Source organism: Nipponia nippon, unplaced genomic scaffold (assembly GCF_047370975.1).
Source record: "Nipponia nippon isolate SJK-2023a ecotype South Korea unplaced genomic scaffold, ASM4737097v1 scaffold_16, whole genome shotgun sequence".
NCBI classification, from domain to species: domain Eukaryota; kingdom Metazoa; phylum Chordata; class Aves; order Pelecaniformes; family Threskiornithidae; genus Nipponia; species Nipponia nippon.
The window spans coordinates 1,029,039-1,056,477 of record NW_028262332.1 but is presented as its reverse complement, the minus strand read 5'-3'; the positions used below and the strand labels follow the sequence as shown (position 1 = coordinate 1,056,477).

The following is a 27,439-nucleotide window of genomic DNA, read 5'->3' as shown; positions in this document are numbered from 1 at the left end:
TGGGGATGGGTCCCATGTGGATGGCTGTGGGTACCTGTCCCTGGCCATGGGGACAGGTGGGTCTCTGGCCATGGGGATGGGTCCCATGTGGATGGCTGTGGGTACCCGTCCCTGGCCATGGGGACAGGTCTCTACCTGCCAGGTCCCTCCTGTTTCTGCCCTGGGCCCCCTGCCAGCCTGTCTCTGTGCAATGGGGCAGCGTGGGGTACGGCAGAGCCAGCTGACAGCAGGGGTGCAGGGTGGCAGGCTTGGCCCATGCTTTGCCTTGCAGTGTGTTTATGCAGCAGGTCTGGGGCAGGGATGTCTGTGGGGCTCCCAGACCTCAGCCACTGCCTTTGTCCCGGGGCCAGCCTGCTGGCAGGCTCCCCAAGGGGCAGAGGTACAGGCTGGGCTTGTCGGGAGCTTCACGGGGAGCTGCCCCCCTCCTGAGCTCCTGCCGGGCAGTGCAGGCACCCACACCACCCCCATGGGTGGACGTCTCCCAGGCAGACCCGCTCCTCCAGCAGCGAAGTGGTTAACGCCAAACGCTACTTCCACCCCGGCTCTCCAGCCTCAGCCCCGCTGCCTCCTGGACAAGCACTCTCCTGGGCAGGTTGCTGGTCCGGGGCCAAGGGGAGGGCCATAGCAGGGACTGGGACAGCCTTTGTCCCAGGAGCGGGGCTCCGCACTCCAGGTACACGCTGACACCACGGCGAGCGTGGCGGTGCCGGGAGCAGCAGCCGAGAGCAGCCCGGGGTAAGCCGTGGGCAGGGGAGGGGGCCGGGGTGCCCCGATGGAGCTGTGCTCAGAGGGGCGGTGGGTGGGTGCACCCTGGCCAGCAGCACAGCTGGTGCTGGGGATAAACACGCTCCGTGGGCTGGAGGAGCAGGAGGGAGAGGGTGGGGCGGCCGCTCGCTGCACGAGGTGCCCACGGCGGGCAGAGGGGCACAGCGAGGACATGGAGAGGGCATGGAGGGCACTGCTGAGCCCCCGCACTGGTGGGAGAGATGGGAGGCAGGGGACCGCTCTGACTGGCAAAGATGCTCCTGGCCTGCACATTCACCCTCTTATAACCTTAAGACCTTTTGACTTTCAAATCCCAAATGTGCATGGTGAGGAATTCAGCTTCCTGTTTTCTTGAGAAACAGAGAGTTTCGATCTAGCAATTTCTGAGCCTTTCCTCCCGAATGTTGAGGCCCCTCTCCCTCTGCCTGAGGGACGCCACACGGTGAGGGAAGTCCCGTGAACGTTTGCAGAGCAGCTGTGCCCAGCCGTACACAAACAAGTGCAGCGACGGCCCGAGCGCCGCGCACAGCTGGGGACTTTCCGTACATTGAAATGGACGGCGCCGTGCAGCAATGTGCCTCTTCTTTAGCCCTGGAGGCACCACCACCACCTTCCCGTCCCTGCCGCTCATGTACAGTAGCGGGTGTCAGTGCTGGCCAGCCCCAAGGTGCCACTGAAAGGCTGGGCAGATGCACCAGTTTTTCGCACACCTCTCGCCCTGTTTTCCACCCGCTGGGCTCCCTCCCCAGGCCTCGCTAACTCTGTGCTGCCTGTGGATGTTGCCTCCTGCCCAGTCAAAATAGAAATTAGTCCCTACCAGAGCAGGTGGAGTTCATCTCCCACCCGCTGCAGCATGCAGGACAGTGCAATTCATCACCATTTCATATCTTTCCATCGCATGGTGCCTGGGACAGAATTTCCCAGGATGTGGGCTGGGGACCTTTGCCACTGCTGTGCTACCTGGAGCAGGGGCATCACATCCCAACCCCACAGTTGTATCTGGGCAAACTCTAGCAGGACTGATAGGGCTGGAGATGTGACGATACAGGAATTCATTGACCACTTCCATATGATGAGCGTGTCCAGAGGAAGACGACGAAGTTGGTGAAGGGTCTGGAGCACAAGTCTTATGAGGAGCGGCTGAGGGAACTGGGATTGTTTAGCCTGGAGAAGAGGAGGCTGAGGGGAGCCCTCATCGCTCTCTGCAACTGCCTGAAAGGAGGTTGTACCGAGGTGGGGGTCGGTCTCTTCTCCCTAGTAACGAGTGATAGAACGAGAGGGAACGGCCTCAAGCTGCGCCAGGGCAGGTTTAGGTTGGATATTAGGAAAAGCTTCTTCACTGAGAGGGTGGTCAAGCATTGGCACAGGCTGCCCAGGGAAGTGGTTGAGTCTCCATCCCTGGAGGTATTTAAAGAACGGATAGATACGGTGCTTGAAGACATGGTATAGATGAACTTGGCAGTGATAGGTTGACGGTTGGACTCGATGATCTTAAGGGTCTTTTCCAACCTTGACGATTCTATGATTCTATGATCTTCTCTGGCCATAGCCACCGTACAGGGGAGGGCTCCTGGCTGTAGGATAAGGTCTGATAAGGGTTTCCTGCAGTCCTGTGTCCCGTGACATGGGCCAAGAGAACAGCTGCTATCCGTCATTAGACAACTCATGTCACGCAGGAGATTGGTCACCCTTGTTCGTTGCCGGAGATACTGACCTCAAAACAGGAATCAGCATCTCCTTCGACCTTGCCAAAAGTCTTTCCTCTCCTGTTCCAGCCACTGACCTGGCCTGGTGAAAGGGCAAGGGAATTTCTTTGGTTTTATGTACTCCCAGGAGAACTGTGTAGCCAAGTGACAGCCCCCAGGTACGACCCCAAAGCACTGGGTGGGTTAAACCCCTTCTCCAGGCTGTGACCAGGGCTCTCGGAGCATCCACTGCTCAGCTGGAGTCTGGCTTGCAGCCCAATGCCGCGGATGGAGGTCAGCCTGGCTCCCCGCCGGCATGCTGCCTGTGCGCATGCGCGTCCGCATCTGGACCAGCCGTGGGGTGCTGAGCAGGTGGATATGTGAGCTGCTGTGTGCTGAGGCTGTTGCAGGGAACCAGACCCTTTGGCTTTGCTTCTCCACTGCAATTTCTTACTGATGCCTCAGGGCTGATTCTGCCGGGAGCTGAGCTCTGGCTGGACGAGCGGGAGGCGCAGGACCTCCTCCCTTCCCCCCTGGCCTTGCCTGCCCGTGCAACGCTATCGCTGTCGGCATGCCAGCTTGGCTACGGGGCTGTGTGTACCCAGATCAGTGGGAGCTTTCTGCCTCTGCCCTTCTGCCTGCCCTTGGGACTGCAGGAGAGGCTTGGAGATTGCCTGCAGGCAAGGACACCATCCCTGCCTGTCTGCTTACCTGCTGTGGCATCACCAAGAGCCAAGGAGAGCTGGGCCAGGCAGGAGACATGTGGCTGGAGATGCTGGTCCCTTGCCTGGAGCAGAGAGGACCCTCTCAAGGGCGAGCTGGGACTGTCGGGCAGCAGATGTGACCTGATGGGTCCAAGTCTCATGGGATGGATTTTGTGAGGGTGCAGGGTACGATGGCAGCATGCGGGTGCCAGAGTGATGCAGCTCTGCATCCACCCCTGGAGGGGATGGCCACCCTGGGAACCCACCAGGGCATGGTCCTGCTCCCAGTCTGGGACTCCTATTAGCCACTGCCGTGCTTGCCCCAGTGATGCTGCTGGGAAGTGAGATGCTGAGCTGCCACTCAGCTGGTAGCTTGAGCAAGGCAGAGGGATGGGGTCCAGGCTGTGTGCAGAGAGGGACCTGAAGGGCTGCGACTGAGAAGGCAGGGCTGAAAAAGCCGATCTGAAAATCCCCCAGGGAGGGAGTGCTCAGAAGGAGAGGGTGTCCCAGCCCCGAGACTGCCGAGAGCCTCCCATAAGAGCAGCCATACACTGGGGAGTGGCTTCAAGCCCTTGTTAGGGAAGGCGAAAGTCCCATCTTGACAGGGCCCATATCCATTCATGAGATTTGCTCTTCAAATCTGGCCTTGCAAATGCAGAGGTGTGAGCTGGGGGTTGGGGCTGTTCTTGCAGGTTGGAGGAGGAATGGACTACAAAGCCAAGGCCGTTGCAGGTCTCCTGGCAGCCACCTGCGTCTTCAGCATCATTGCCCTCATTCTGAACGTTGTGAACGTGAAGGACGTGCTTCTGCCTCCCAGCAGCAAGGTAGGGTCCTTGGGAGGAGCACAGCTGCCCAGTCTCGCTTGGGTGCTGGCTGCCCCTTGGTAGAGGATTTACCCCAGGTTTGTGCTGTTTGTCACCGAGATGGGGACAAAATCCTGTGCAGGCTGGCATGCCAGGTCTGGCAGAGTTCAGTCACTGTGAGTGCCCCTACAGCACATACAGCCTTTTCATCGCAGAGCATCGCCAGCTCAAAGGGCTTGTGATGGAGCCTTGTCCCTGACACAGCTGGTGACTGCAATGCCACAGGGCTTTCCCTGCTCTGGTGACACTCTTCGTTTGGCCACTCAAGGTTCCCCTGCCCACCAGGAGCTCCGCTGGCGCTCCTGGAGCTTTGCTCGCTCTGCAGTGAGTGAACCTGGTTCTGCACCCCCTGACGCCCCGTGCCCCTCTGCCTCCCCCAGTACGGTCTGGTGTTCGACGCCGGCTCCACACACACCGCTCTCTACATCTACCGGTGGCCCGCGGACAAGGAGAACGGCACCGGCATCGTCTCCCAGGTGGAGGCCTGCACTGTGTCCGGTGAGTGTGCCGGGACGTGTCCATCCCTCTTCCCTGCCCCTGCTCAGCTGGGGGACACTGGGGCTGGCCGGCCCCGGTGCTTGCCAGGGTGGCTGCCCCGCAGCGCCAAGGCAAGTTAGCTGGTTCATGCCAGGTGTGGTAAACAGTAAATGCCCCAAAGGGCATTTATTTATTGGGCATTCATAAATACGCAAAGGGGCATTTATTCCTGTTGCAAAGGTGCTGTCAGGCTTTGGCACAAGGACTGGTCTCTCTGGAGGAAAGGACCAGGCTAGCGAGGGGAGGTAGGGTCAGCTAAATGGTACATGGAGCTGGGCTGGGACTGGCAAAAAGGCCACCAGGCCAGGGCAGAGGTGCCTGGGCAGGGGGTGAGAGGGCTCAGAGCTCGTCTCGACCTCAAGTCCAGGCTCTGCAGTGGTTGTGTGGCAGTTACTGGTTAACTGCAATGGTCTGGCAGAGGGCAAAGTGTAACGGAGAGGGTGTGTGGGCTAACAGCAATAATGGCATGCAAAGCTCGGGGGAAAGTAAATAGTGATATTTCCACCCCAGAGCCTGTCCCAACCCACACAGGACCATGCTCAGATCTGGTGCCAGCCTCTAAAAACAGGAACTCAAACAAGCTGTGCAGAGGGCACCTCTGTGCGTGCGTCTTGGCTCCGCACGCCCTCCCAGCAGGACAAAGGAGAGCTTAGCCCTTCCCCAGGGAAATAAGGAACTGCTCTGGTTGTCGGAGGAGTCCTGCGGGACTGGCTGGCCACGTTCGGGTAGTTCGGCCTCCCTGCGATTAAGCATGTGCTCAGCATGACAAGAGGCACACCGCAGCCCTCCCCCTCCATCCAGAGCAGGAGCTCGCTGCCGGCTCCCGCAGTGTGCCGTGGCCATGGCACGCGCGCTGCCTCCTGGGAGGCCAGCCCTGAGCTCTGCCCTTCCAGGGACACCCTTGGCAAGGGCACGACTAGCCTGGGTACGTGGGGAAACACCCCTGGGGGCTTTCTGGGTGGACGTGTGCCGCACTGCCCTGTCTCTCCTGGGTGGCACTGAGCTCGCTCCATCACAGGGTGCCCTCTTGCAGGACCCAGCATCTCCAGCTACGCAGACAAACCGGCTGAGGCTGGAGCCAGCCTGAAGCCCTGCCTGGACAAGGCCATGAAGATCGTCCCAGCAGAGCAGCAGCGGGCGACCCCCACCTACCTGGGGGCCACAGCGGGCATGCGGCTGCTGAGGTACCGGCACCGCCCGGAGCCGCGCACCTCCGACCCCTTCCCCACCGCGCCTTTCTGCATGGCAGCCGGTGCAGGGGGCTGGGACAGGGGGCTGGGGGCACGGGGGGCTGGGGGCACGGGGGGCTGCTGCCCGGGCAGGCCACGCTGAGGGGCAGAGCATCCACGTCTGCAGTCCGCCGGAGGGTCCGAGAGAGCCGCTCGCCGTGCCCACGGGGAACCCCCCCAGCCCACCCCAGCAGCAGCCCCAGGGGCGGATCAGCCTCCTGTGCCAGACTGGCGTTAACCTTCCCGCAGGCTCAGGCAGAGCCCGCAGGCAGCATTTTTAGGGAGACTCCCAACGCACCAGTTGAGGGATTTGGCGGCTTGCGGGAGCCAGCCCGCAGGCAGGGCAGCGGTGGGTGGGCACGAGCCCTGTCTCTGAGCAGCCCTGACGCTTTGGAGAAGGCGCCAGCCTCTTGCTGCTAGCCCTGCTCTGAAAGCTCCCCAGCCGTTGCCTCCTCCACCGCGCGCTATTTCTCTCCTTCCCTGGGCAGGGAGCAGAACAGCACCAAGGCCGAGCAGGTCTTGGCCGAGGTTGCCAAGGCCATTGGCCAGTACCCTGTGGACTTCCGCGGAGCTCGGATCCTGACGGGGAACGAGGAGGGCTCCTTTGGCTGGATCACCGTCAACTACCTGCTGGAGACCCTCATCAAGGTGTGGGCTGAGGGAGAGGGGGGATAAGCAGTGTATATATCCCTGTCTGAGCTACACCCAGGTTTCTTTATCCGGAGAGGAGAGAAAAATGTAGCTTTAGGGAACAAGTCACTCAAATAAATGTAGCTAGTGGCTGTGAACTGCAGATTCAACTCCACTGATGTGATTAACAGAATCAAGGGTCTTTGTGTCCAGCTCAGCCTGGCCCTCTGCTCTCCACTTACATACGGGTCGATTTTGGTATCGCAGGGATGCAGCAGTATCAGACCCCAGAGGAACATGTTACTCTTTCCCTCCTCAAAGTCTTTGGATCCCAGTTGAGTTGCAGCAGCCAAGGAGCCAGACCTCAGTGCTACATGGAGGTCTATGTGGGTCAAGGAAGACGTAGGCAGGAAGGGGTTAAACAGGGAGCCAGGACGTGGAAGGTCCCTCAGGGGCTTCTGAGTCCACAAAACCTCGAGGGAAGGGACAGGGACTGTGACTCCCTCCAGTTCAGACTAACACTTGCTGTCTTATGGGGCCAGTTTTCATTTGCAGAGAAATGGGAACAGCCCCGGGACACCGAGGTTCTGGGAGCTCTGGACCTTGGAGGCGCCTCAACACAAATAACCTTCCAGCCTGGAGTCGCCATTGAGGACAAAAACACCTCCATCTTCTTCAGGCTGTATGGCACCAACTACTCGCTCTACACCCACAGCTACCTCTGCTACGGGCAGACGCAGGCCTTGAAGAGGCTGCTGGCAGCTCTCCACCAGGTACCACAGCCACTGGTCATCAGGATCTGCTCAACCATTTCCCATTGCCATGAAAAATGTCTTCCACCAATTTCGGGCATGCCTGTCAAAAAAGAGTTAGGGAATTGGAAATTTTCACAAGTCCAAAAACCTTGGAGAGGCTTAGATTTTATCTACTGAACCAAAACATTCTCTCATTTGTGTGGAAGGTGGTGGTGGTTCCCTGCCAGGGCTCCCTTCTCCCCAGAGGTTGACATGTAATGTCATTTTTCATCACTTCTCAAGCCCAGCTGTATCCTTAGGTTCTCCCCTGTCCCCCTTCACTCGCCCTTCCTCAATTTCTGCCCAGAGAGAGGATTTCCAACATACCGGTATGGTAACGAAGAAGTTGGTTTTATGGATAGAGATCTGAACATGCTGGTCTTCAGCAGTAGGCGCTGGGCATGGGAGAGTGAAGGGAGGTGGTGTTGCTGCACAGGGGGACCCTCATGTCCACAGCTTGGCTGCGGGGTGAGGGCTCGATGCCGGCTCGTGCTGGTTGGAATGGGCAAAAGACCACGTCCAGAGCACGTTGCAAAGAGAAACCAGTGTCTGTTTTGGTTTGGCTTAAATGGCTTCTCAGCCTTGGCTCTCCCCTGGGTCTGGTGACCCTACAAAGGCAGAGTGGGGACAAAATGGGTCCACGCTCAGCACAGGGTGCAAACGCCCAAGGCCGTGGGCACGCGTCCATCACTGTAGTTGGTCCCTGACCACGGTGTGGTCGTGCCGTGCTTGTCCCCGTGATTCTGTGCCTGCATCCCATGGACGAGACCCCACGGGTGGTGGGGCCAGCATGCTGTGTCCTGCATCCGGGTGTGGGAACGGGTGCTCTCTGTGGGCTGGTTCTCTCCTTTCCATCCTCATCCTCAAGGCCAGGGCGATGCTAATGCCTCCCGCTCTCTCCAGGACAGCCAGACTCCCCAGCAGATATCACACCCCTGCTACCCCAAGGGCTACCAGGAGAACGTCAGCACGGCAGACCTCTACGACAGTCCCTGTGTCCATGCCCCGAGCACGCCCAGCCCTGCACAGAACCTCACGGTGACAGGGACGGGGGATCCGACAGCGTGCGGCACCGCCATCGAGAAACTTTTCAACTTCAGCTGTGGGGCCAACAGGACGTGCGGGTTCAACGGGGTTTATCAGCCGCCCGTGCGGGGACAGTTCTTCGTAAGGAGCCTCCGTCCCCGCGGCTGTGGGGGGGGCATGGAGGGTGGGAGTCTCCTCTGTCACTGGTTGTGGGAAGGGATGGGGAGGGAGGGGACCCTACAGCTGGTCCCATCTGCAAAGCTCTTCTCCTATGCTGGGAGATGGCTTCTGCCTCCTGCAATGTCCCAGCCCTCCCTGAGGGAAACGGGAAGATCCTGTCGCAAGGAGCAAGTCTGAGCTAGCTCAGAGTGCAAGCAGCAGCCCCAGGGCTTGTCCACCAGCTCCAAGACTTTCTGGCAGACCATCAAGTGGGAGCTGGATGCAGAACCCTGGGAATTACATGGGACTCTGTCCCCAGGCAAGAGGGGTCCCTGGGTCTTTTTTTCGGGTGAGGAAGAAGATGTAGTTTTTAACATCTCCCCTTATCCCCCAGGCCTTTGCTGGTTTCTACTACACCTTCCACTTCCTGAACCTGACCAGCCAGCAGTCTCTAAGCAATGTCATGTCCACAGTCCAGACCTTCTGCAAAAAGAACTGGACAGAGGTGAGAGCCCTGGGAAGGGCAGCGAGGAGCCCTGTGCTTGTCCCATCCCCAATCTCTGCCCCGGGAGCACATGCCTTGCTGTTCCCTGCGCCAGGGAGGCTTTCTGAGCATGTTTCATTCCCTGTTGCACTGCATCCCCCGACGGCCCCACAGCTGGTGGACACGTTCCCGCAGGAGAAGAAGTACCTACACACATACTGCTCCGTGGCGATTTACATCTTGACGCTGCTGCTCGAAGGCTACAAGTTCGATGACCACACGTGGAGCAGCATCCACTTTAGGCAGCAGGTAAACCCCCTGCGGGGCAGCGGGAGCGGGCATGCAGCCGCAGCCGCGTCCCTGCCCTGGCCCAAAGACGCATTCAGGGGCAGCATCCCTGGAATCCCCTGCGCCAGAAAGGTGTCCCCATCTCATGGCTGCTACCCAGTGATCCCAGCACAGCTTCACTCTTACCTGCCCCCAAACCTCAGACACCAGCTTGTTTCTCACGTTTCTCTGGGTGAACTTAAGCTAATTTTAAGGGGGTCAGAGAAGTGCAGAGCAGGATTTGGCCACTTTGGTCTCTGATGTTGGGCAGAACTGACCAAGAACTGACATCAGAAAGGTGAGGGTGGCCCCATGACCCATTTGAAGCAGAATGTGACCAAATTTAAAGGATCATGGGGGAGGAGGAAAGCTCAGATCCAAAATCATGTGCAGGTCACAGAGGCACATCTAGACCAAAGCAGTCATCCATGTTCCGCTGCCCTTTAGCCCTTGGGAAGGGGGGAAAGGAAAGCTGCTCTGTGTAACCGGTGCTGGTGAGATCAGGTTCACCACAGCCAGGTCCACGCGTGAAACCACAGCGGGGGCAGCTCACAGGAGAGGTGCCCATCAGTCCCTTGCACCGAAGCTACCGGTGCCTGGGAGAGGCACTTTTGGATGATCTCTCTCACCTCAGGCAGCAAACACGGACATCGGCTGGACGCTGGGCTTCATGCTAAACTTCACCAACATGATCCCCTCGGAGGCTCTGGAACACGTCAAGGGGCACCAGCCCAGTCTGTGGGCAGGTGCCGTCTCCTTCATTGTGCTGGCCATGGTGGCAGGCCTGGTGGCCGTTTTCCTCCAGTGTTTCTGGAAAACCAAGTAGCTCCCAGCCTCCCGACTAGGGGCATCCTGCCCACTAAACCGGACAGGGAAGCGGGTCAAAAGAAGGTGGAAGGGGGAGAAGAATGAGGGCATTAGACCCATCTCCATTGCTCAGGAGGTCTAATTGGGTCACCTCTGTAAAGACGTCAAAGTTGACAAAGGTGTCTTGAGCTCCCTAAGTACCTCCAAGAGGAAAAGGCTCCTTTAATCTGGCTGACAAAAGCTGACTGAGACTTAGTGGCTAGATGAAGCCAGATAAATTCAAACTAGAAATAAAATCTTTCTTGTTTTTCAAATACAGAAGCGTGCTCTGAATTCACCAGCCTAGCACAGTTTCCTTGGCACTTCCAGTCCTGCTGGGCTGCTCTCCCGACAGCCGTGGGAGGCAGTCGGTGATGGCAAGCAGTGGTGGCCACCCAAACGCTGAGGAGAGGGGTGACTTTATCTGTATCTTGCCCTGTGCAAGATATGCAAGATTTCTGTAGTATGTGGCAGAATATCTTCCCAGAGACACCGTCAGCTGTCTTTAAAAATATTTACTGGCATATCTCAGCAGAAAAATACAAGTGGAAGTTGATTTAAGAGCTGCCAACTCTGGCTCAGGGTTTATTTTATATTCAAGTTACATAGCCCAGCTTTGTCAGACACCAAATCCATAGCAGGTTCCAGCTCCAGGCACTTGAGTGTTTTATTTAGATCAGCGGAGCCCAGCACAGCTCAGCTGCAGGAACCGGACGGTCGTTTCAGTCCTTCCAGCTCCAGCCACCAGCCCGCCCTCCCCTCAGCCCCTCCAAGGCTCTGCCAAAGCCCAGGGCTGGGCTGAGCAGCGGTGTTTCCACAACTACCGCTCCTCTGTGCTGCAAGGCCCCTGCCCACACAGCATGAAGCAGCAACATCCAGGCAGGACTCAAGAGTTTAAGAAAAGAACCAAAGACATCTGGGCTGAGAAATGCTCAGAGCCCTTTGGCTCTGGCAGATCCATGGGGTATTTGCTGTGGAAGACGATGCATGATCCTAACCCAAGGCGTTATCCCACATACCCCACTGCAAACTGGTGACAAAAGCCTTCCAGAAGAGCAGCATCTCTCTCTTTGGTGGCAATAAGGATGTGTGGCCCAAGGGCCTGGGCTCTGCCTCCTGCGCACAGATGGCTGCCCTTGGCTTCATTAGAGTGAGGCTCAGCCTTCCCAGCCTGAACTTGAGCCACCAGGGAGAGGGGGTGAAGACCTCCATCCAGAGAAACCTCTTCCCACCCAGCAGTCTGAGGCCCTAAGGTCTGAGTTGCCACACGGACATTTCCCATAGCCAAACACCAGATCCCTCCCCCTTCTCTCTGCCCTGCACAGACACATCTTTGGCAGGGTAAGCACAGAGGTAAAAATGCCATGTCTGGGAACAGGCTGTAGAAAATGCTGTCGGACTGCTGGAACTGAGCCCATGGGATCTGTGGGCGGGGGACAGCTCCGGCCCAGGTTCAGCAGAGCTCCTGGCTGTGCTGGCTGTGGCCCGAATGAGCTGGGACTGGTGTCTCTCACTGCTGGGAGATGGTGTGGTTGGGCAGGAAAAGGCTCCTGTTTGCTATAGGAAGGCAGCACCACAACCGGTCTGGGTTGCAAAGCATTTGGGGAAGATGCCAGTCTTGCCATTGCAGCGTCCTTCGAGCCAGTCGTCATTCACTAGGAAAACAAAGGAGCAGGATGAGCCCTGGTCCATATAAGTGGGGTTAGCGAGAGTTTTTACGGCTGGAATTTAACTCTGGGCAAAACCCAGTGCAAGCCTGTATCTCCTGAGAGCATGAGCCTGAGACAGCACTGGAGAAGCCATCTATTCCCCAGTCCCTCCCTGCAGCAGACACCAAAAGCCTGCCCCAGTACAGCCTGCAGGCAGGACTGGAGAGCTACCTTCAGAGAGAATATCCAGCACGTCTCCCTTGCTGAACTCCAGGTCCCCCGGTCCCTGCGCAAGGTATGAGTGCTGAGCCAGCATCTGGTAGAGGACGGGTCTGCCCGAGTGGGAGTCCGAGTCCTGCAGGAGAAAGTCAGCAGGGAGGTTGCAAGGCAAAGCAGAGATTTGAGTCCAGCCCAGCAGAAAAGCTTGTCACAGCCCACGTACCTGGCAGCAGAGCGTCAGCCTGCCATCTGTCAGCTGCTGCCACATCTTCCCTAGATCCTCCTCTCCCGAAACTGCACCCAGTTCTTTGCCATCCAAAAGCCTGTAGCTGCAAGGGTTCATTAACATGGCTCAAATCATCTCACTTCAAGCCAAACTCTGAGGCAAGCCTAGCCCTCTAACATCTCCAGTCTTCAAAGTCCCCTTTGTAAGCAGCTCTGAACTTGTCACCTTGCACGATGACGTGGGGCCACCCTGCATGCTCAGTGGGCAGAAACGGCACTGTCAGGGAGCGACACTGTCACCTCCTCACACACTCACTTGAGGGGAAGATCCTAAATTCTTCTGACTACGTGGACTGTGTGCCCCCAGGGATGTCGCAGTCAGGGAGACCTCACCCCCGGACCAACTCCCAAATTGCTCTGCATTGATCCCAGTGTACCTCAAAGGCTGAGCTGAGCGGGAGAAAATGCAATATACAGCAGCTGCATCTGCACCGAGTTTTTCCTTCCGTTCCCCCATTTCTTGACCATGGTACAGTTTCCTGGCAAAGACCCTTTGGGCCTCCAAAGCCCACAGAGCACATGCTGTTCTCAAAAGCGAAAGCCATGGTAAGGTTAGCCCTGCAAGGAAGGCTGCGTGCTCCCATCTTTGCTGAAATCTCTGCTAGAATGCTTTGACCCCAATTAAACGTCCCCAGGAGACCAGAGGCAGGTCTGTATCCTCAGGGGAATGGCTGCTGCTGCCCTGTCACGCACACTCACGCACCGAGAGCACCGGAGGGCCCGGCTGTGCCGCAGCGTACCTCAGCTTCCCTCGCTCTGCTTGCTGGCCGAACCGCTCCCTCAGCAGAGCCCGCAGGTCCGGCAGCGACGGCACCTCGCCTGCCCTCACCACCACGGTGCACTCACAACACGCTCTCAGCACAACAGGTCTGTCCGGGCTGGATGAAGCTTCTCCGTGGGTCGGTGGGATGTGCTGAGAGATGTGGCACTGTGGACAGTCTGGTTATTCAGGACTCTCGTATCAAGAGAGGTGACACAGACACAACCCCTCGTCTCAGCGGCACCACGTAATGGTAGTGCAGCATCAAAATGCAGATCTGAATTTCAGAGGGGGAACTACAAATTCAAAGCCTGGGATCAAACATTCCTCCAGGAAACCTGTTTCTGGGTCCAGTCGCACAGGTACCCCCCAAACCCAAAAGATTATGAGCAGGCCCCCAACTCCTCCAGCCAGCCGGAGAGGTGCAGCCAAGTCCCCAGGTTCTGCTGCCTTCTGTCTGAAGTACAGCTTACAAAAAAAGTACTCATAAAGCCCTACAAAGAGGGGTGGCAAAGACAAAGGGAGCAGAGCTGATCTGCAACTGGTGCTGCTGGAGAGGTGCTGTCCCCAAGTGGACACAGGAGCAATTCCAGCTCCATCACACCCAGTGGCTGGTAGTGGCACGGAGGTGGTTCAGAGGACATCATCCCAGAAGATCGCAAATATCAATGAATCGTGGCACTCAGACCGACAGGGACAGAAAATGCCATGCAGGAGGAAGGGGAAAGGTAGTTCAAAACCAGCTCTCTTTTGCAAAATGGGCTGTAAAGTGCATGCCTGAGAACGTTGCTGCATCTGGGGCTCTTGGCTCCTTGGAGGGTGCAAAAGGGCACTGCCCTGGTGAGCCTCAACCTTGGGGTGCTTCACGAAATTGTACAGTCACAAACTTGGGAGTGTTGGAGGAAAGATCACATGGGAGCCTTTCTTTGGAATGGAAAAACGGGCAGAGGAAGATGTTTTTCCAGTGATTTGGGGGCAGCTCAGGAATTTTGGAGGATCTGGCCAGGAATCTTGCACTTTTCACAGCCTTGATCTCTTGAGGCTGTGCCAGCTTCGGCTTGCAAAACACCTTACCTTGAAGTCTATTTGGGCACCAGCATCATTTGCAGAAGCATCTTCTCCCTCGGGAGATTCTGCAGAACAAAACAAGAGCAGAGGAACAGCGCCTGCAGTCAGCAGAGGCCCCCCGCAGCTCTTCTGCAACCCGCTAGCACACAAGGAGCCAGGGCTGCAGTGGGCAACCAGTCTCCCCAGGCACCCCTAAAGCAGGGGGCTCTGGGCCCAGGGTCACATAACCCCCCTCGTCCAGGGGACTACCTGGCTTCGGCTTCACATGGAGTCGGCTGGGAGGCACCTGGGCAGGAGGGAGGGGAATCCCATTGCTGATCTTCTGCAACGGAACAACATCAGAAAGAAGTGAGCAGAGGACACCGGAGCCTGGGCAAGGCTGGTGTGCATGACAGAGGCTGCAGCCAGGTATGAATTTCCAGGTGTAACCCCAGAGAGAGCACCAGGGAACCCAGTTCATTAACTGGCTGGATGAGGCGAAGCACTCAGGCTCTCCATGGCCTCTGCAGCTCTGATGGATAGCAGGGGTGATGAGAGGTTTGGTGGGACGCTTCCTTGGCCTCCTGCCCCTCGCTGGGTTGGTGCTGGAGCAGAGGGAGGGTGCTCATGCTGCACTGAGGGTTCTCCCCACCATCTGCTGGCTTACCTGGGAACTCAGGCTGGTTCACAGGGAGACATCCAAGGAGCAAATGCCCAAGTGTGTGTGATGGCCAGGGATTCATTTGGAGGGGGGGAAAAAAAATGGTAGCAACATCAGAACAACCATGTGCTTCAAAAATCTCTCCCAGGAAACAGGGTTCTGAGTTGCACCTTTCTGCACTGGGTTCAGACAGAAAATTATTTGGCTCACGTGTGGATATGCCTGTGGTGGAGATGGGAGATGAAGGAAGTTTTCCTAGTTCACAGGTGAGGGTTTAGGGCTTAGGTGTATGGCCTCAAGGCAAAAAGTGGTGTCTGTTTAAGATATTATTATCTCACTGCAGGAGGTTAACCTGCTCTCACTCTGCTGATGAACTAGAACATGTGAGCACTCCTCACCCACTTCCATGCTACATCTAGTGGCTGCAGGCATCACAGGAGCAGGCTGGGCAAACACATGCCTCAAGCCCTCAAACTCATCATTGTGTTCCAGTGGCTCAACAGTGGGCGAGGAGAGCTGTGGCAGCTGCTCACCTGTGTGCGCTCCGTCAGCCCACAGCAAACAAGAGACACCACCACCTAGATCAGCCTGTGATGCAAGCCACTGGGCTTGGATATGTGTCCAAACCCCCAGATTTTGCTGGAAAGGGATCTGATGTACAGAAAAAAAATAAGCGTTTTTCCTGCTCTTAACTCTTCTGTTGTTCCAGTTCAAGAGCGCTGGGTCTTCACTCAAGGTGTCTGAGCTGAAACACTCTATGCTTCTCTTGCACAGATGTTCTATTCTGTGATAATCTTACAAACAAATGTCCCAAATGTGTTTCTTGGTTCCTTCCTCACCCCCAGTTGCAAGGCTGTCAGCTCACCCATTTATCCATCTTCGAGGCAGGCTCCAGGAGAGAGCTCGGTATGCGCAGCTTCTGCGGGACAGAAAGTGGAGCAGGGTGAGACAGGAGCCGCTGCTGCGCAGACGCAGCCCCAGCCCACCCAGCCCCATCTTCTGGTCGCCCCGCTCCACGCTGCTTCTGCCCTTGCAAAGCAGCACTGCCTGCTCACCCCGCCGCAACACCGCTGTGCCCATGCAGGGCCCAGGGTCAGCTATGGTAGCCCATGTGGTTTGTGCTCAGAAATTGCTGAACAAAATCCAAGGGTCCCTTTGCATCTTTTTCTGCTGAAATCAGTGGTGCTAATTGAGTGGCTGGGATGTAACAGACCAAACGCCCACCAAGCCCAACACCCTGCTCCTGAAATAGATGCTTAGGAAGAGAGCAGCAAGGATGTCAAGGGATACCAGGCCGGCAGCATTTCTGTGCCTTCTGACAATCACTGCTATAGAGCTATTAATTTCAACTGATCATTGTGAGTAATTATGCTTCCCCCCCCCCCCCAGTGTCTATTACTTTACTTTTTTTTTACTTTGAATTTCATCTGACACTTCAATGAGCAGTCAGCCAGCACATTCAAATACTTCTGTAATCGTTCACTGCTAGCTCCAGATGCTTCAGGCTATGCTGAACGGTTTGATTGTCCGTCACGTAATGGTTTGATTGAACACCGTAAGAAGCACTACATCACTATTCCTACTACTATATCACTCTGGAATATGCTAAATGCTTATGTTACAGCAGATGCTCTGTGGGGACATCCCTTCTTTAAAAAAAAGAAAGAAAAAAACCTGTTCATTTATGCCCACCCTTTATTTCTGTATTTTAACCTGTTATCAGTCCTCAGAGCACTGCCTCTCTTGCTCAAACAGCTCACTTTTTTTAGTGGTCTTGTGAAGAATCTTTTGACTTTTTTTGGAAACACAGGCAGGCAATACGTTCACTGGCTCAACCTAACCCAGGTATGCACTGGCTCTTTCAAAGAACTTAAGTAGACGTGATAAATGGTTTCTGCCAACAAAAGATTTTCCATGTTGTCATATTTATCTGTTTCTATTCAATCTGTTCACACTATAGTTCCCTAGTCTGCAGAAAGATGTCAGATTTGCTGGGCTTTAATTCCTTAGGTCTTCTCTAGAGCCCTTCATAAAACCTGCCTGCACAGCTGAAACCCTGCCCAAACCTTCCCAAAGTTAATTTAACAGAGGCCCTACACACCAGGTAAGGACCAGCCTGTCTCCTCGGCTCCATTAGAGCTCTTGGGTGACAAATACTGCTCTAAATGGTGGTCCTTGCTGAGGTCTGTTACCCTACACAATCCCACAATAGGATCCTGTATGGCAGAGAGCACAAGTGCCCAAAAAGATGCCCTTGCGGAGCTACAGAGGTGAATGGCAGAAGCTGGTGGGAGCCAAGCGTCAGAGAAATCCATAGTTAGCAACCGGTCTGTGGAAACGAGCTCCTGAACTCATCCTCTGTTCTGCAGTGCTACAGGCGGGTCCCCAAGGAATGCGGCAAGCTCCTGCGCACAGGCAGGGCTGTGGTCTCTGCTGGGGGGCGGGCTGGCAAGCCCACCCGTTTTCCTTACCTGCCCGTCATGTATGGCTGTAGCCCAGCCATCCGCTCCTCTCGTCAGCACAAAGACCAAACTGCTGGCTTTCACTGCTAACTTCTCCGAGTCCTCAGGGTTATAATGGGACACAACTCGGTAGTAGCCTGACTCACTGTCTCTGGAAAGAAAAAATGAGAGCACCTTTACTAACCCTGGGGCTCTGGCGCGGGATGGCTTTGATCCAGAACACTGCACCAATCCAAACTGGCATGTGCCAAAAATTTCGGGTGTTGGGAAGTTACGATTTCCATTGCTACTCTTTGGTCCAACTGAGAACAAAAGGAGGTTGGAAAACACTGATTTCCCAAACACAACTGCCCTATTTTCATTATACTAATAAACATCCTCCATATCAAAACAATTATTAAAGTCAGCCCTGAAGTACTGTTGGTACAATATCACCAGAATAAATGACACTCATGTTTTTTGAACCAGGGCTGAATTTGACTCAACACAGCATGGCTGGGAGTATTTGGAGGCCTTGTCCTGGGAACTAGAATGGGACAGCTGAGCATCCTCTGCCATGGACCCGGGTGGGTCCCACAACCTGCTTCCATTCCCGAGGCCTGGCACGATCCATGCCTGCCTCCCGAGACTATTGAATCAACTCCTGCAAACTGCCCTGAGATTCTTGCATGAGAGGTGCTACTGAACTGCAGCATCGTTTCCAACCACACAAGCCTTTGCACATTTGCTATTCACTCCGCCCTCGGTGAGAAGTGGGTGTGGATCCCCCAGAGTCCTCAGACAAAGACATCAGAGAACAAAACATGACCTTCTGAATGGAAATAGCGAGAGAAGAGTTAGAGCAGGGTAGAACGGAACACTTACCGCAAAGCGTCAACACTGGGTTCATAAAAGCCCTGCTTCTGTGGGGGGAACAACAGCATCTATTTGTAACTACCTTATATAGCAACAGTGCCGCCTTGTTTACCGTCCCTCTGAATACCACACTGTGGTATTTTGCCTTTGCTTTTGACCACATTTGTCACACCACAGCACCCAGATAGAAGTCTGCTGCTCCACATCTTACCAGGATGTACCTTCTATTTCTCCCCCTCCCTCTTCATCCCATCAGGAGGCGAGTAACAAAATCTTTTCCCCTACCCTTACTTCTAAGGGTCTCATCTGACAGTGCAAGCCAGCCATACGTATGCTGACAAATTTACTAAAGTGCTGAGCAAACGCCTGGTGAACATAGCAAAGTCTCCACTGCTGTTCTGCCATGGCAAAGAGACAAAGATGCATCTTCAAAGGGCTGGAAACTCACATTGCTGAGTCCCTTCCAGTCAGCGCTGAAGCCACCGCCTGGCTTTGAAGGGCCCTGTGGATCTAGTCTGATATTGCACTGTTTTTTTCAATAATATGTTCTTACCCTGACAGTGTCAGGATCTGAGGCCCTGCCTGGAGCCCCATGACAGCTCCATTCCTCCTTTCACAGCTATGTCCTGCTCACCTGAGGCCTGAGAGGCTCGAAGCCGATGTACTCATCATTGGGAATGATGGACGAGATCACCTGTCAGAGGACAAAGTAATGACTGAATCCGGGCTGGATGACGACTCTCAAACTTCATGCAGGGCTATCTACTCAGACCTTCTGACATCCTAAAGTCAGACACAAAGCAGAGTCATGCACGTAGTGGTAAAAGCAGAGCTGGATTCCCAAAACAGCTTCAACTGTTGTTGTCCCTGTGTTTTTAGTCTTTCCAAGGTTTCTTTACAAGTGAGTGAATTACTTTCTCTTCCCTTTATTCGTGTCAGAGCTCTCTGGCCTGTGGCACTTCTGCTGACTGCACTGGTCACAGAAGGGATCAGAGAAATTCTCTGCTGACTCGCGTTAAAGGATGTGACAAAGCATTTGTCTTCTAAGCGCCTGCCTGTCCCACCAGGAATGCAGCAGTGAGTAGGAGTGCACTGGAGGAATGTGCTCCTCTTGAAAATGTCGTCGTCAGCAAAAGGATGACCACGGGGTTCCCTAAGTACCTGCTCAGCTTTTTCAGAGTTTAAAGTGACCAAGATTGGGAAGGTTTTTTTAGCACCAAAGTGCAGTTTTGATAGAAGAGGTGGCAATTCTTACAAATTTCGGCTTCTGGGTCCCAGATGCCTTGGCTGGCTGCAAGCCCTGACAATCCTGCTCTTGGTCTCCACCAGTGGAGAGGCCAACAGTAATGCTCTCTGGAGATGTCAGAAGGTGGAATTTTAATCTGCTTGCTGTTAATCGTAACGATCACCTGCCTGTTACCTTGGGTTTACCCAGGAAATCTTTTGTATCCAGCTGCTCAACTTCCTTCTTTCGTGGTCTGAAAAATTCCCCGAGAGGAACCTGCATGGGCTCTAAAAACAGACGGTCCTAGGGCATGGAAAGCAGATAAGGGAAAAAGCCATCAGTTAATATTAAATTAAATATAACAGCAGTGAAAAGAAAGTATAGCTTCCCTTTGTGTGCATGAGCAGCTCCAGGAAGACACTGGGGCAAAAATTATGGCTGTGAACTTGAAAAAGGTCACTCAGGTTTAACAAGAACATGCAAACTAGGAGCTCATCAGCCACTACCCAGTGCTGAGACAAAGACTGACTGTTGGCATGGGAAGGGAGGGCAGTGGAGTAAAGTTTATTAAACAAATCTCTAAGCACTTTTTCAATTTGACTTCAAATGCTTTTTTCTCCTCTGTTCAACCACTGAGTAGCATGCTAATAGCAAATATAAATAATACACTAATGTAAAGCACAAACATGATGCTAGAAGAGATGATCGCATTAAAAAAAAAGAAGCAATCATCCCTTAGAAAGGATACAAATAAGATAAAGAAGTATGGAGGTAGCAAAATAATGAACCCTCCAGGAAGAGTGAATCAGAGATCTGCAAGTTGTTCCTGGTCATAAAAGAGTCTAACAAGAAACTATTGTTTAGAACCAACCCTGGAAACACTTTCGTGCTCTACTTAAGCTCTAAATGTGATTGGCATTAATTACCTGAGCTGGCACCAATTGTCACTGAGGCCAAATGGACTCAAAAAAGTCAGCCAGTGTCATGAAAAGGGAGACCCTCCAAACCTGCACTTGTTCTGCACTTCAACACTGCATAAGGCAACTTGTTTTACAGTACAAGTACAAACAGAATTAAGCTCCTGAACAGCAGGGACTAGAAAGTAAACTCCCCACCCTGAGAAGTTATCCCATAATTCTCCACCATGGTGTTTGTGTGCTATGAAGCACCTAGGGGTGACAGAGTTAGGTGATTAGCTGAAGCACTAGTTTGGTAGAGCATCGCATGCAAATGGCTCAGACTCCGTTACCAGGTCACCAAGCAGGTGGGTAGACAGGAAACCCCAAGCATACAACAATTACCACATTCTCATCTCCTATTTCTTAACTTAAGCCCAATGCACGTACCCAGGAACTCATGGAGGTGGCCTTACCTGCACCCGCTGACGGGCCAGGTCCAGGATCGCTGTTCTTCCTTCAGGTCTCCATACAACGGCCTTGTCTAGGGTGACCCTGGCCTCCTGCCACTGCTGCAGCCGGCACTGCACTGCTGCAGTGCTGTACAGCACCTGGAGCGGGCAAGGCGGGAGCAGAACTCAGAGGGCTGAGCCTGAGCAGACACCCAACGCCACCTACTGAACTCAGCCAAGAAACAGGGACCAGGCACTGAAACGCCAGGGGTGCAGCAGCAGCAGCAGTCTACTCCCCACTGGCCACAGGAAAGGTGCTCTGAGCAGCACAGCTGAAAAAACTTAATCATCAGAGTGCAAAGAGATCAAAGCTGTACCTCCAGGCTAGCTCCTGGTGGGCTAGAGCTGCTAGCTCTGCTCAAGGCAAGGAGAGCCATGGGGAACACCAGATGTACCACATAAGTTTTAATCTTATCCTTCCTGCACCTGAAAGGCCCGTAAGGATTTTTTTGGCAAGTTGCATGGGGTTTTTTTTCCCTGTATGCAACTAGGTAATATTTTTTGCTGTGCAGAGTAATTCTGACTCCCTTTCACTGCAAAATAACTTAACTGAAGCTATTTCACATTGTAGTGGGCTGTGAATGTGCAAACTGTCAGCTGTAGCTTGTTCCCCTTTAGCAGCATGTAAGTATGTTCCATGGTGAAGTGGCAAAGTGTGGGAGTATTGCAGGCTGGGTGTTGGGAAGCCTTGATCTGTATGCTGAATTTAGAGCGGGAGACCTCTTCTTGTCCCTGGCCCACAGTCAGTGTATGGAAAAGCTGCTGGCCTACAAGGCAGAAGTGTGGCATAACAGACGCCCTGTCAGATACGTCGCTATCTCCTATGACAGGGTTATCAGCTTGTAGATGGCTTTGTGGTATCTGGGTGCAAGCAGGGCTTGGGACAGAGGTGCAGCTAATAGGATGCTTTTCCTTCATTCCTTAATCGTGACAGTAGAAGCCTGCTGTTTGGGGGGGTGGTGGGAACGGCCGCCCTGAACATCTACAGGAACTGCAGAGATGCCTCTTGGAGAGGCAAGGCAGCAGTTCTCCCTCAGCTCAGAAGTGCTATAGCCTCGCAAGAGACAAATATTTCTGCGTTTTCAAACCATATGGCACAGCTCCTCCCCTTGAGAAGATCAGATGCAGCATGTGAGAGGCCATGCATGGGAAAAGCCGATGGCACAGCTCTTCAGGAGGATTATGTTTGTGTATTTTGAAAAATGAGCTGCAGGTAGATGTAAGAGTGAGATACAGTCGAATCAGGATGCAGATCCTGAGTCCGGAGTGCCAGCACAGTGCGCACACATGTCCCGGCAATGCCTAGAGCACGTGGAGCGAGGGCCTGCGTGCTCACACCAGAAAGGATACCAACCTCCTCCGATGCCCTCGCCGCACCCCTGCACCTTTCAAAGGGAACCTATTGCTTCTAAGTGTGTGCGAGCTTAGCAAAGGCACTGCTGTGGCACTGAAACTGTTAAAAACAATGAGGTTTGGGTAATACCATGGATTCCAAGGATAGCTTCTTCCTGCCAGGTATAAGGTGCACGAAAATTGACCGAGACTGAAGGACAGGTTTCTGGGCACGCTTGACTTGAGTTACACAATGACTCTTCACTCTCACGGAAGTAAAGAATTAAATATTCTTTCTTGTATCTGCTTTTTGGTCTGTGTGTGTGGACTCAGGACAGAAGAGAAAATGAACCCTCACAGTAAAGTACAGTTTCTAGGCGTCTTTTACATTCCAAATATTACAAACATTGACAATCAATTCAGACTTAGATCTTTCTTAACAGGATGTGGCAGGCTGAAAGCATCTACAGTGTAAGAGCTGCAGAGTGAAGCGTTACAGAAGCAGAACTCAGCTTGCAGCCCGGTGTGCAAGGTAAAACACAGAGTAATGCTAGACCAGTTGCTACAGTTGGAAAGACAGGCTTTCAGGCACAGAAGTTTCTTAGAGTCTTCATTACGGACCAGTTTTGTTCCCATCTGTCTATACTTCAATCTATTTCAGCTTTTAGAGCTGAGGAGTTCACAAAACGTACATGCATATTTACATGCATGTAAGCATAAATATTACATGCATAGGTAAGCTACAAGACCCCAATACACAAATTCCTGTGCATCGGCTCTGAACAGCTTTACTTTTCAAACTGCGTAATTTGCTAAACTCTTCAGAGACAACATTGTTTTATGACTTTCACGATTAAGTTCCTATAAAAAAAAGTGCAAGCAGAAAGTTTTTACTGTTCTAATGTACTGTCTTGAAAAGCTCTTGGGTTACTAATGCCTACTGCTGAACACCTGAGGAACACCCCCAAGAGAAGGGACGGACTGCTGGGACAGGCCGACTCTTACCTCCCAGGCGTAGAGTATGTGCCTCAGCCCCAGCTGCTTGTAATCGATGAAGGGATTTTGTCTCAGATGACTGAAGGCCATATGATAGTCAGAGAGAGCTTCTTCGTACCTACAATGTGGACAGAATAACAGCAGAAACTGAGAGTAAAAAAGCTGAAGACTGTAATTAAGAAGTTCAAAAATCAAGCTAGTGAAAAAATGTATTCTTCTCTGTAGCCTGGATGAGGAGAGCTGCCCCGGAGATGTATGTCATCTTGCGACCACAGAAAATTCCCCATCCTCTCCTTGTTGGTAGTTAGAATAAAATGAACACAGTGTGTCTGGGATTATCTGCGCAGTTTTACTGATTGGGATGAACAGTAGGTTTTGATACCTGAAACAGTCACAGTTCCAAGGAGAAAATGTAAAGAACAGAGATTAACAAATGCTGTGAGCTCCTTGCCCAGCTTGCTGCTGGCAGTTTTGTCCCAGCAGACGTCTCAGGGGAGAAGGAAGGGCTGGGAAACCCTGCCGACGACGAGCATACATGCATGGTCAGAGCAATGTGAGCAGAGACTTAGAGAAACTCTAAGGATAAGGGAGTTAGTCTGAATTTACACCAGCTATGCAACTGAAATCAAAACAGGTTCCCACTGAGGCTGCAGGTGGTGAAGTGACGGGTCCAGGAAGGGTCACCCGACCAGCAAGCACGGCCAAGAGGTGCCCGGGTGGATGTGGGTGGGTGGGAGCAGCATCTGATGAGGGAAGGAGCCACGGGGCGCTAGTGGCCGTCATCTCCTCGGGCGGGGGGCAGCTCCGCCAGCCGTGCTGCTCCTGACCCACTGCACAGCGTGCGTGCTCGAGGCAGGCTCGCTCCACTTCTGCCGGCTGTGGCGCAGCGCTGGGAGCAGAGCGGAGCAGCCGCAGCATGCCGGCCGGGGCTCCGCCGGCCCTGACTACAGCTCTGCTGCAGAGGCACAGAGCGTGTAGCTACTCACACCTGTGAGTGCAGAACTGCTCACTTGAACTCCCTCCCAGAAATAAAGATAGTCATTTTGTGGAAATTAAGGTCTGGAAAATATGGGGAAAATGTGACAGGAAAGAGAATAACTGAGCTTCAGAGGTAAGAAAGGACCTGTAAAACCTTCCACCCACCTCTGCGAGCAGGACGCAACTGCGATTTAACCCTGGAAACAATGAGTAATCGATCCCACGACACTAGTGGAGCAATCCCAACATTAAATCAGTGAGATTGAGATCAGGCCCACAAAATCCGCTGTCAGCAGAGAGTGAGAGTCAGACACTGTGGGCAGACTGCATTTTTAGGAAGGCCAGACTCAACGTGCACCATGCGGAGACAGACCAAGCGGCGCAACTATTTTTTTCATTCTCAAAGAAAATCTGAATGGCAACATAACCTCCTGGCAGCCCCGTGTACAGGAGCAGCTTCTTTCTCTGTGTGTATGGGACAGTCATGTCATATATCAGCCACCCCTGGGGCCCTGGAGTTGTGCAGCTCGTATCATCTCAGTCTTATCAGAGATAAGACTTGCTGACCTGTGACACAGTTTACAAGGCCAAGCTGGACCTTAATCTGTTTAAGATTGCTGGAAGAAGTGAATTTTAGAATCATAGAATTTTAGAATCATAGAATCATTTTTAGAATTTTTAGAAATCATTTTTAGAAATTTAGAATCAATTTTAGAATCATAGAATCATAGAATCATTTAGGTTTAGGAATAAAGTATGACTAAAAGGAGAAAACCAAAGATGGAAACGGACACGCGCCTCACTTACATTTCCAGCTGCAGACGGACAAAGCCTCTCTGAAAGTAGCCAACAGCTAGGGAGTTGTCCTTCGCAACGGTTTTATCAAATGCCTAAGGAGGAAAACACAGACACATCCCAAGGATCAGCGAGGATCTCTCCTGTTGATGCCTGGGTGTGTGCACCACGTCCAGGCTGCACTTGCACTGGGCGCAGAAGCCGTCTCCGGGCTCGTGCCCAGCTCCTCTGGACTGACAAGCGCAGGGCTGTGATGCGGGCTGAGGGGCAGGAGATGGCTCCAAGTCATCTTTCAGATCTTGGCTCTGCATGAGCTGAGCTTCAGGTTTTTATCCCTCCTTGGGAAAACGGACTGGACACAACAAATGAGACACATTTGCTGTCCAGCATCTTGTAAAGAGAAACTCATGTTGCCTGGAGCAGAGCTTGCCCTGACAGTGGGAGCAATGGGACCAGACCAAACAGGGAAGGCTGTTTGCAGCAGGCTGCAGTGATGAGTATGTGAAGGGGTGCAAGGGAGAAAGCTGAAGGGCTTCACACTGCACCTACAAGTCTATTTCTGGGCCAGTTTCCCAGCTAAATACAGGCAAGTATTAGCAAAGCTGGTAGCAGCTCATGGCTGATGGCTCAAAGTAACACTGTGCTGAGAAAACGAATCTCCCTCTGAGGAAGCTGGGAGGTGTGCTCCTCCGCTTATCATTGCAAAGAGATGGCAGGTAGATAACGAATCAAGCCTGAAACCCCGGATTTTCCTGGTACTGCCTAGACAAGGATAGCAGTGCAGGGGTGAAGATATGTTGCAGGAGGTCAGGGAGCGACTGTGCCTCTCGGCGAGATGGTGGCTGGCTTCTCCCGTGGCTCCGACAGCACCCCTTGCTTTAACAGTCTGCTCTGCTGTGCTACAAAAGAGAAAAGATAAGCCACCAGCCACTGACCTACGCGGGAGCACAACCGAGCTTCTTCCCAGCCGATGCCCGTTCATCGGGGCCGAAAAGAGGCTCTCGGGCACCATGGTGCCGTGCTCCCCGTTGTCCCTTATCGCAGTTGCCCTGCCCGGGGCTCCACGGCTCCGCTCCTCCGGCACAGCCGGAGCTTTTTTTACTGCTCATTAACGAACAGCTTTAAACGCATCTCCCCTCGGGGCAGCCGCCCGCCAGGCCTGCTGGGTGCTGGGAGAAAGAGGCTTCTCCTCAGGGCAGCGCAGGCACCTGCCCTCGCGTCCCGGAGGGTTTCCATGGGTGGAGCTGGGGCTCCATCCCGCTCCCCGTCAGCCGGGCGCGCAGCACAGGAAAGGCTTCGTTTCCAGGAGTTTGAGCTTCAGCCTTATTCCCTCAAAAACCCGAGGGGGGGGGGGGGGGGAGCCGTGCCGCCCCCCCGCCCCTCCCCGGGCCCCCCCGCCCGCTCACCCGCAGGGCCTCCCCGGGCCCCCCCCGTCCCCCCGCCCGCTCACCCGCAGGGCCTCCCCGGGCCCCCCCCGCCCCCCCGCCCGCTCACCCGCAGGGCCTCCCCGGGCCTCCCCGCCAGCAGCTGGACGCAGCCCACGTTGAAGCAGATCCTGGCCGGCGGCTCCGGGATCCCGGCGAAGCTCTCCAGGGCGGCCTCCCAGTCCCCGCCGTCGGCCGCCAGCACGCCCTGGTGCCAGCGCCTCACCAGCTCCCGGTACGCCATGATCGCCCGCGGCTGCCCGGGCCCGGCCCGCCTCCGCCCGGCCTCAGCGGGGCGGCGGGCGCGGCCCCGGGCCGGGATGCGGCCGGAGGAGGGGGACGGCTCCGTAACTACAGCAAGTACGGTAGGCACAGGGGCGCCGCCGCGCTCTGGTAAATACGGTAAACCCCGCCCGCTCCGGCCCCGCCCCTCGGGGCTCGCCGCGGTGCTGCGGGCGACGGCGCCCCCTGCCGGCGCTGTGCGTCGGTGCCGGCGGAAAAGAGGACCGGTGGGGACGCGGGGCTGAGCACGGGAGGTTCCGGGGCGGTCGGGTTTGCCGCACGGAGCGGAGGAGCGGGCGCGATGGGGAAGATTTAGAGCAACGGACACCGGAGTTCCCGTCGCCCGCTTCCGGGTTGGTGCCAGGTGAGTGGCAGGAGCCGGCGGCCGCACCGGGGCGGCTCCGGGCCGGGCTGCGGCTCCGCGGAGGCCCAGAGCCACGACGGGGCCGCGCCGCCGCTGGGCCCGCTTCCCCGCGCAGCCCCGGGGCGGGGGGAAGCCCGGCCCTGTGCGGAGGAGCCCGGCGCGGCGCAGCGGACTTTGAGGCTCGGGAGCCCGCGAGGAGCGGCGGGCGGGGGGGCGGGCGGCGGGGCCGCTCCGGGTGTACGCAGTTCGCAGCCGAAATAAAGCCATGAAGCCTCTCTCGGCCTCCCTGGGTGGCGCCTCCCGGCGGGGCGCCAGTACGGTAGCGGGGGGGCGGTGCGCACCTGCCGGTATTCACGGTACCCCCGCGCTACGGCGGCCGGGAGGCGCCGGCGGGGAGGCGCGGGGTGAGGGCTGGGGAGGGGCGGTGAACCCCTCCGCGCGGGGGGGAGGGCCAGCGAGAGCAAGCGGCGGGTCCCCGAGCACAGCTAATTCCGTGCCCCGCGGCCTTTGCGTGGTTACCGTCCGTAATTGCAGATAATTGGGGCGAATTAATTACAATTACCGATGGAAGCCAGAGGAATCTATGGCAGTGCTGGTACAGGCAACAGTGGAAGCGTTGTGTTTTCAAAGGGCTTGGTTTTAAACGAA

The 27,439-nt window shown here is 54.8% G+C and overlaps 3 protein-coding genes across 26 annotated transcripts in view; 2 read left to right on the top strand and 1 right to left on the bottom strand.

The window, feature by feature from the left end:
• Positions 1 to 617: 617 nt before the first annotated feature.
• On the top strand, positions 618 to 10,332 carry ENTPD8 (ectonucleoside triphosphate diphosphohydrolase 8). Of its 2 annotated transcripts, none has more exons than XM_009476154.2 (10): positions 618 to 735; positions 3,847 to 3,978; positions 4,398 to 4,515; positions 5,588 to 5,738; positions 6,272 to 6,431; positions 6,956 to 7,186; positions 8,111 to 8,374; positions 8,787 to 8,897; positions 9,051 to 9,185; positions 9,838 to 10,332. In XM_009476154.2, exons 2-10 carry the CDS (start codon positions 3,859 to 3,861, stop codon positions 10,027 to 10,029), a joined length of 1,482 nt encoding a protein of 493 aa, XP_009474429.2. In that variant the 5' UTR covers positions 618 to 735; positions 3,847 to 3,858; the 3' UTR covers positions 10,030 to 10,332. The 2 variants fall into 2 exon arrangements, with proteins under 2 accessions (XP_009474429.2, XP_087609645.1); XM_087753519.1 differs by having other exon boundaries at positions 5,573 to 5,738.
• A 296-nt stretch (positions 10,333 to 10,628) lies between these two features.
• Positions 10,629 to 26,521, bottom strand: NOXA1 (NADPH oxidase activator 1). The gene is made up of 15 exons (XM_087753518.1): positions 26,216 to 26,521; positions 24,734 to 24,816; positions 22,958 to 23,066; positions 20,585 to 20,719; positions 19,408 to 19,515; positions 18,622 to 18,681; positions 17,997 to 18,034; positions 17,142 to 17,283; positions 15,536 to 15,589; positions 14,280 to 14,352; positions 14,037 to 14,095; positions 12,943 to 13,130; positions 12,141 to 12,246; positions 11,930 to 12,053; positions 10,629 to 11,704 (listed from the first exon to the last, which is right to left on the bottom strand). The coding sequence occupies exons 1-15, from the start codon at positions 26,387 to 26,389 to the stop codon at positions 11,607 to 11,609; spliced, it is 1,551 nt and encodes a 516-aa protein (XP_087609644.1). The 5' UTR covers positions 26,390 to 26,521; the 3' UTR covers positions 10,629 to 11,606.
• A 124-nt stretch (positions 26,522 to 26,645) lies between these two features.
• The window catches only part of EXD3 (exonuclease 3'-5' domain containing 3), a 301,259-nt gene continuing 300,465 nt past the window's right edge, over positions 26,646 to 27,439 (top strand). For all 23 annotated transcript variants that reach the window (XR_015703805.1, XR_015703804.1, XR_015703803.1 and 20 more), the window contains exon 1: positions 26,646 to 26,791. The gene's annotated coding sequence lies outside the window, so the exon portion shown is untranslated. The remainder of the gene's footprint in view (positions 26,792 to 27,439) is intronic.

Coding starts and splice junctions, on each gene's coding strand:
- ENTPD8 (XM_087753519.1), top strand. CDS start 3,859: ATGGACTACAAAGCCAAGGCCGTTGCAGGTCTCCTGGCAGCCACCTGC. Junction 7,187..8,110: donor TGCTGGCAGCTCTCCACCAG/GTACCACAGCCA, acceptor CGCTCTCTCCAG/GACAGCCAGACTCCCCAGCA. Junction 9,186..9,837: donor GCATCCACTTTAGGCAGCAG/GTAAACCCCCTG, acceptor CTCTCACCTCAG/GCAGCAAACACGGACATCGG.
- NOXA1 (XM_087753518.1), bottom strand. CDS start 26,389: ATGGCGTACCGGGAGCTGGTGAGGCGCTGGCACCAGGGCGTGCTGGCG. Junction 18,682..19,407: donor ATTTCCTGGGTAAACCCAAG/GTAACAGGCAGG, acceptor GTCCTCTGACAG/GTGATCTCGTCCATCATTCC. Junction 13,131..14,036: donor GTGCCCAAATAGACTTCAAG/GTAAGGTGTTTT, acceptor GACTGTCCACAG/TGCCACATCTCTCAGCACAT.